Below are 8382 nucleotides of genomic sequence, written 5' to 3' on the forward strand. Positions count from 1 at the left end.
AAGGTGGGGTTGGTCCTAAAGGGGGTAAAGGTGGGGTTGGTCCTAAAGGGGGTAAGGCTGGGGTTGGTCCTAAAGGGGGTAAAGGTGGGGTTGGTCCTAAAGGGGGTAAGGCTGGGGTTGGTCCTAAAGCTGGGGTTGGTCCTAAAGGGGGTGGTCCTAAAGGGGGTAAGGCTGGGGTTGGTCCTAAAGGGGGTAAAGGTGGGGTTGGTCCTAAAGCTGGGGTTGGTCCTAAAGGGGGTGGTCCTAAAGGGGGTAAAGGTGGGGTTGGTCCTAAAGGGGGTAAAGGTGGGGTTGGTCCGAAAGGGGGTAAAGGTGGGGTTGGTCCTAAAGGGGGTAAAGGTGGGGTTGGTCCTAAAGGGGGTAAAGGTGGGGTTGGTCCTAAAGGGGTAAAGGTGGGGTTGGTCCTAAAGGGGGTAAAGGTGGGGTTGGTCCTAAAGGGGGTAAGGCTGGGGTTGGTCCTAAAAGGGGTAATGGTGGGGTTGATCCTAAAGGGGGTAAGGCTGGGGTTGGTCCTAAAGGGGTAAGGCTGGGGTTGGTCCTAAAGGGGTAAGGCTGGGGTTGGTCCTAAAGGGGGTAAAGGTGGGGTTGGTCCTAAAGGGGGTAAAGGTGGGGTTGGTCCTAAAGGGGGTAAAGGTGGGGTTGGTCCTAAAGGGTGTAAAGGTGTGGTTGGTCCTAAAGGGGGTAAAGGTGTGGTTGGTCCTAAAGGGGGTAAAGGTGGGGTTGGTCCTAAAGGGGGTAAAGGTGTGGTTGGTCCTAAAGGGGGTAAAGGTGGGGTTGGTCCTAAGGGGGGTAAAGGTGGGGTTGGTCCTAAAGGGGGTAATGCTGGGGTTGGTCCTAAAGGGGGTAAAGGTGGGGTTAGTCCTTTTTCGGCAAGACAGATCTTCCAAAGGTGGGGGAGTGGCAATCTTCACCAAGGATCACCTTCAGTGCTCGGTGGTCTCCACCAAGTCTGTCCCCAAACTATTTGATTTGCTGGTTTTAAGCATTACACTTTCAGATAGCTGTTTGTTGACTGTTGCTGGGTGTTATCGTCCTCCATCAGCACCGGCCTGTACCCTACCTGCCCTAAGCTCTCTCCTGGCCCCTTACATGAAGCCTGAATTTGTCCTGCTAGGTGACCGAAACTGGGACATGCTTAAACCATCTGACCAAGTCCTAAAGCAATGGGACTCACTAAATCTTTCTCAGATTATTACCAATCCCACAAGGTATGACTCCAAACACCCAGAAAAGGCTACTCTCCTTGATGTTATCCTCACGAATAATCCTGATAGGTGTCAATCTGGGGTTTTCTGTAATGACCTTAGTAGTGATCACTGTTTCACAGCCTGTGTTCGTAATGGCTGCTCAGTGGGACGACCTGTCCTGATTTGTCAGACGCTTGCTAAAAAACTTTAATGAGCAAGCCTTCCTTCATGACCCGGCCTCTGTAAAATGGTATAGAATCAGCTTGATCCTCTCTGTCGAAGATGCTTGGACCTTCTTTTTTTATATTTTCAGTGCTATTGTTAACAAACATGCCCACATAAAAAAAAAAAAGAGAATTAAAAACAGGTTCAGCCCCTGGTTTGACTGTGATCTGGCAGAGTTACTCCACCTCAAGAACTGCATTTGGTGAAAGGCTCAGCACACGCATACTCAGGCTGACTGGCTCTCGTTCAGGCAAATGAGAAATAAGTCCACTCAGGCTATCCGGAAGCTCAAAGGTAGTTACTTTAAGGAGCAGTTTTCTCTCTGTGGGTCTAACCCCTAGAAGTTCTGGAAAACGGTTCAAGACCTGAAGAATAAACTCTCCTCCTCACAGCTGCCCATGTCCCTTCGTGTTGATGATGTGGTTATACTGACAGGAAGCACATGGCTGAGCTCTTTAATCACCGCTTCATCAAGTCTGGATTCCTATTTGACTCAGCCATGCCTCCTTACCTGTCCAACATTCCCTCATCTCCCACCCCTTCTAATGCGACTATCCTCGATGCTTCTCCCTCTTTTTCCCCTGCCCTGCTACAAGGTTTCTCTCTGCAGGCGGTCACTGAGTCCGAGGTGCTAAAGGAGCTCCTTAAACTTGACCCCCAAAAAAACATCTGGGTTAGATGTTATAGACCCTTCATTAAGGTTGCTGCCCCTATCATCACCAAGCCAGACAGGAGGGATGGGGGGGGGCCAGACAGGAGGGACTGGGGGGCAGACAAGGTGCCTGACCTCACAGCTTTGGGCTCTGCTCTCTGTACTCTTCCTCCCTTCATCTTGAGACCTGATGGGGGGGAGAGACGGGGCGTCTTGAGAGCTGATGGGGGGTGGGGGCGCATCTTGAGACCTGATGGGGCCCTGGTCATAAGTAGTGAATTGTTTAGGGAATAGGGTTCCATTTGTGATGCGTCTAGGACCTTATTACCACCCTCCCTCCCCCTAGGGGTTCTACTGCCCCCTCCCTCCCCCTAGGGGTTCTACTGCCCCCTCCCTCCCCTAGGGGTTCTACTGCCCCCTCCCTCCCCCTAGGGGTTCTACTGCCCCCTCCCTCCCCCTAGGGGTTCTACTGCCCCCTCCTGCTCCCTAGGGGTTCTACAGCCCCCTCATGCTCCCTAGGGGTTATACTGCCCCCTCCCTCCCCCTGGGGTTCTACTGCCCCCTCCTGCTCCCTAGGGGTTCTACTGCCCCCTCCCGCTCCCTAGGGGTTCTACTGCCCCCTCCTGCTCCCTAGGGGTTATACTGCCCCCTCCTGCTCCCTAGGGGTTCTACTGCCCCCTCCCTCCCCCTGGGGTTCTACTGCCCCCTCCTGCTCCCTAGGGGTTCTACTGCCCCCTCCTGCTCCCTAGGGGTTCTACTGCCCCCTCCTGCTCCCTAGGGGTTCTACTGCCCCCTCATGCTCCCTAGGGGTTCTACTGCCCCCTCATGCTCCCTAGGGGTTCTACTGCCCCCTCCCTCCCCCTAGGGGTTCTACTGCCCCCTCATGCTCCCTAGGGGTTCTACTGCCCCCTCCCTCCCCCTAGGGGTTCTACTGCCCCCTCCCTCCCCCTAGGGGTTCTACTGCCCCCTCCTGCTCCCTAGGGGTTCTACAGCCCCCTCATGCTCCCTAGGGGTTATACTGCCCCCTCCCTCCCCCTGGGGTTCTACTGCCCCCTCCTGCTCCCTAGGGGTTCTACTGCCCCCTCCCGCTCCCTAGGGGTTCTACTGCCCCCTCCTGCTCCCTAGGGGTTATACTGCCCCCTCCTGCTCCCTAGGGGTTCTACTGCCCCCTCCCTCCCCCTGGGGTTCTACTGCCCCCTCCTGCTCCCTAGGGGTTCTACTGCCCCCTCCTGCTCCCTAGGGGTTCTACTGCCCCCTCCTGCTCCCTAGGGGTTCTACTGCCCCCTCATGCTCCCTAGGGGTTCTACTGCCCCCTCATGCTCCCTAGGGGTTCTACTGCCCCCTCCCTCCCCCTAGGGGTTCTACTGTCCCCTCATGCTCCCTAGGGGTTCTACTGCCCCCTCATGCTCCCTAGGGGTTCTACTGCCCCCTCCCTCCCCCTAGGGGTTCTACTGCCCCCTCCCTCCCCCTGGGGTTCTACTGCCCCCTCCTGCTCCCTAGGGGTTCTACTGCCCCCTCCCGCTCCCTAGGGGTTCTACTGCCCCCTCCTGCTCCCTAGGGGTTATACTGCCCCCTCCTGCTCCCTAGGGGTTCTACTGCCCCCTCCCTCCCCCTGGGATTCTACTGCCCCCTCCTGCTCCCTAGGGGTTCTACTGCCCCCTCCCTCCCCCTGGGGTTCTACTGCCCCCTCCTGTTCCCTAGGGGTTCTACTGCCCCCTCCTGCTCCCTAGGGGTTCTACTGCCCCCTCCTGCTCCCTAGGGGTTCTACTGCCCCCTCATGCTCCCTAGGGGTTCTACTGCCCCCTCATGCTCCCTAGGGGTTCTACTGTCCCCTCCCTCCCCCTAGGGGTTCTACTGTCCCCTCATGCTCCCTAGGGGTTCTACTGCCCCCTCATGCTCCCTAGGGGTTCTACTGCCCCCTCCCTCCCCCTAGGGGTTCTACTGCCCCCTCCCTCCCCCTGGGGTTCTACTGCCCCCTCCTGCTCCCTAGGGGTTATACTGCCCCCTCCTGCTCCCTAGGGGTTCTACTGCCCCCTCCCTCCCCCTAGGGGTTCTACTGTCCCCTCATTCTCCCTAGGGGTTCTACTGCCCCCTCATGCTTCCTAGGGGTTCTACTGCCCCCTCATGCTCCCTAGGGGTTCTACTGCCCCCTCCCTCCCCCTAGGGGTTCTACTGTCCCCTCATGCTCCCTAGGGGTTCTACTGCCCCCTCATGCTCCCTAGGGGTTCTACTGCCCCCTCCCTCCCCCTAGGGGTTCTACTGCCCCCTCCCTCCCCCTGGGGTTCTACTGCCCCCTCCTGCTCCCTAGGGGTTCTACTGCCCCCTCCTGCTCCCTAGGGGTTCTACTGCCCCCTCCCTCCCCCTAGGGGTTCTACTGTCCCCTCATGCTCCCTAGGGGTTCTACTGCCCCCTCATGCTCCCTAGGGGTTCTACTGCCCCCTCCCTCCCCCTAGGGGTTCTACTGCCCCCTCCCTCCCCCTGGGGTTCTACTGCCCCCTCCTGCTCCCTAGGGGTTCTACTGCCCCCTCCTGCTCCCTAGGGGTTCTACTGCCCCCTCCTGCTCCCTAGGGGTTCTACTGCCCCCTCCCTCCCCCTAGGGGTTCTACTGTCCCCTCATGCTCCCTAGGGGTTCTACTGCCCCCTCCCTCCCCCTAGGGGTTCTACTGTCCCCTCATGCTCCCTAGGGGTTCTACTGTCCCCTCCTACTAACCCAAGCCACAGTGGGCATTACCATCACAAACTTCAAACCCTTTAAATCCATTGTGGCCTGGGCCAGACATTCTGATGGATCACCTCCCACTAATGCATATTATTTCCACCAATCTTGTTGTTTTGTGAAGCTGCCCTGTCTCTTTGTTCTAGATGTAGTTTGTGGTATTAGCAATCAATAATATGGATTAGTCTCCCTGGGCCAGAAGGGACCGTGTTTGGCGGGGGGGAAGGGACCGTGTTTGGCGGGGGGGGGGGGGGGGGGGGGGGGGAAAGGGACCGTGTTTGGAGGGGGGAAGGGACCGTGTTTGGAGGGGGGAAGGGACCGTGTTTGGCAGGGGGGGAGGGACCGTGTTTGGCGGGGGGGGGGGGAAGGGACCGTGTTTGGAGGGGGGAAGGGACCGTGTTTGGAGGGGGGAAGGGACCGTGTTTGGAGGGGGGAAGGGACCGTGTTTGGAGGGGGGAAGGGACCGTGTTTGGAGGGGGGAAGGGACCGTATTTAGAGGGGGGAAGGGACCGTATTTAGAGAACCCTGCTTTACAACCTCCTAGAGTTGGGTTTGATAAAGAATTCTTTGTGTTCCAGTTTAAGGTTTGTCCTAAGAGTCAGTGTGTGTCCACTCCGGGCCACCGTACAGACCTTTTCCTCCGGGACCCCGGAAACGTCCTCATCACCGACTTCTTTGGCAGTGTCCGTAAAGTAGAGATCACCATGGAAACCATCAACCTGACAGCTCCCATGGTGCATCTGGCTGTGGAAAGGTAAGATTTCCTGTTATTGTTGTTGGAGTAAAGTCACTTCACACATCAAATGTTACCGGGAAGAATTGACTGTACTGTCCTCTAGAACCAAAGGTTAAAAGAAACCAGGATCATTAAAAAAAATAATAATCACTTATTTTAAAGGAGCCACAGTAATAAACAGACACTTTTACAGTTTTTCAATTGAAATTATCATAAAAAAATTATTGCAACCAATAGAATGTTATACTTAATGAACTGGGTGGTTCGAGCCCTGACTGCTGATTGGCTGACAGCAGTGGTATATCAGACCTGTATAACACGGGTATGACAATACATTTATTTGTATATTTCTCATTATGTTGGTAACCAGTTTATAATAGCAATAATGTACCTTTTGTGGTTTGTGGTATATGGCCAATATACCACGGCAATGTTGTGTGTTTTGTCGTATCTAATGTTGTGTGTTTTGTCGTATCAGACCAGTAAGTGAGCTGAAGACCGAGAGCCAGTCATATGTGGACCAACTACCAGTGGCTGAGATTATACACCAGGTGAGACACTGTGGATCTCTGCCCACTCGTCACGACTACCCACTCGGTCTAATCGGCCATTAGGCCCTATGTTAAAATAGCCTTCTATTTCCCTTATGCATTCTGCTGTTTCTTCCTAGAAGTGTGACACCGCCCCACTATTATTCTGTTGTTACAAACAAACAAACAAACAAACAAACAAACCTCCAGTCAGCGGCAGTCTTGTGGGCGAAAACAGCTTCGTTGACGAGAGGTTGAAGGAGAATGGCGCATGCTAACAGGCTGGCCACAAACAGGAGAATAACAGCGCAGTACAACAGTGGTGTGCAGAACAGCTTCTCCAACAGAACTCTCTGATCCTTGTCATTGATATGATAAGAACAGCAGACGACCACACCGGGTTCCACTCCTATCAAAACAAGAAGACTCGGCTCCAGTGGGCACGCCATCACCAACCCTGGACAATTCAGGAGTGGAAAAACATGGCCTGATCTAACGAATCCTGGTTCCTGTTGGTGTCATGCTAATGGCAGAGTCAGGATTTGGCATCAGGAGGATGACTCCATGTCCCCGTTATACCTGGTGTCAACGGTACAGGCTGGTGGTGTAACGGTGTGGGGAATGTTTTCCTGGCACACGTTAGGTCCCTTGATACCAACTGAACAAGATTTCCATGCCACAAAGAATTCAGGATATTCTAGAGGCAAAGGGGGGTCCGACCCGGCACTATAAACACACGCTTCTTTAACTTGTATGCCAACTGGATTCCAATACTGATATGTTAACTACTTATTGATTAAAGCCGTACAATTAGGAAGTATGTTTGGTTTTTTACCTGTTTTCTATGACATCACATGTTGATGTATTTCTGCGTATGTACCAAGACGTCTTGTCTGTCTTCCCCGTCCTGTAGAAACCAAAGCAGAGGGACTGGCACCCTCCAGATGGTTTCATCCTGGGTTTGTGGACTCTCATCCTCCTGGTCTTCTTCAAGACGTACGGCGCCAAGCACCTTAAGCACATCTTCTAACCCCTGACCTTTTGAAGCCCGACCTCTGACCCATTTCTGCTCCTTGTGCAGTTTGCACCAGTTCCCTTGGCTTCCTAGATTTGAAAGAGGACAGGTATAGGACTCATGGTGAATACTCTAAAGCGCAGGCTTTCGTCCATCCGATTATTCTAAATGCGAGGGGAGCACTTCAGGATGAAGGACAGACAATTGGGACGCGGTGTTGGCAAGGTCCCAATCTTCTGGATTACTAGAGAAGACTACAAAGACATTATTAACAGGGAATGAATGGCGCAGTCTTTTAGTGGTAATTGCCTTTCTAGTCATTCTATTTCTATGGTTATTAATATTATCGAACGGGGCGATCTGTGATTGGTATATCCATTTTGTTATTGTTTGAAGAGCAGATTGTTTATGTTTAAACTCTGAACTGTGTTGGAGAGAATGTGGTGACACAACACCTGACCTGCACAAAGACACACATTGTTGTGCCTTTCTGGACATAAACAGTACTCTGACTACTCTCTATTTATTGTATGGAATGTGGTGAATAGGGGTTTAGAGTTAAAACACAACTGAAGATTAAAGGTTGGAAGCAGCGAATACTGGAAGAAACAATCCTATGTTTGTTGTATTTTTATTATTTATTGTTGCATGGTTTAGAATTTTAAAGAGGGAGAACGGAAAAGGAAATTGAGGATAAAATGAAGGGTTAAAAAAGAAATACTGGAAAGCAATGGTCCCTCTCAGGAGAGCAGACGGACGGACGGATGTGTTCTTCGAGATGGTTGATTGTCTTATTTGATGTCGTTTAAGGAAATGTGTGTGTTCTTTACTCCTTTATTTTGTGTCTGGCAGCAGAGCTGTCTTTTTCACCTCATATCTATAATTAAATTGATGGGACTGAAAGGCACTGAATTGAGTCGCTGCTGATAAGAATATCATTTATTTAAGAGCATGCTGCTCTACATATTTCAGCACCAGGCTTTTTGAATTAAGTTGCTACTCTAGGGACTGTAGGGATTTTTTCCAAGTGGCTCCCTAGTCCCTATGGAACCTAGGGTGCATAGGGCTCTGGTCTAAAGTAGTGCACTATGTAGGGAATAGGGTTCCATAGGGCTCTGGTCTAAAGTAGTGCACTATATAGGAAATAGGTCCCCATAGGGCTCTGGTCTAAAGTAGTGCACTATGTAGGGAATAGGGTTCCATAGGGCTCTGGTCTAAAGTAGTGCACTATATAGGGAATAGGGCCCCATAGGGCTCTGGTCTAAAGTAGTGCACTATATAGGGAATAGGGTTCCATAGGGCTCTGGTCTAAAGTAGTGCA

The 8382-nt window shown here is 52.6% G+C and overlaps 1 protein-coding gene across 1 annotated transcript in view; it reads left to right on the forward strand.

Annotated features, from left to right (window-relative positions):
- The window catches only part of pigk (phosphatidylinositol glycan anchor biosynthesis, class K), a 36040-nt gene extending 28072 nt beyond the window's left edge, over positions 1-7968 (forward strand). Inside the window, exons 9-11 of the mRNA XM_036986722.2 lie at positions 5359-5534; positions 5995-6067; positions 6960-7968. Coding sequence (XP_036842617.2) covers positions 5359-5534; positions 5995-6067; positions 6960-7076 — 366 coding nt within the window. The 3' untranslated portion in view covers positions 7077-7968. The remainder of the gene's footprint in view (positions 1-5358; positions 5535-5994; positions 6068-6959) is intronic.
- Positions 7969-8382: the final 414 nt, after the last annotated feature.

The sequence above is a fragment of the Oncorhynchus mykiss genome, chromosome 8 (genome assembly GCF_057628025.1).
Source record: "Oncorhynchus mykiss isolate SJ-2025 chromosome 8, ASM5762802v1, whole genome shotgun sequence".
In the NCBI taxonomy this organism is placed as follows: domain Eukaryota; kingdom Metazoa; phylum Chordata; class Actinopteri; order Salmoniformes; family Salmonidae; genus Oncorhynchus; species Oncorhynchus mykiss.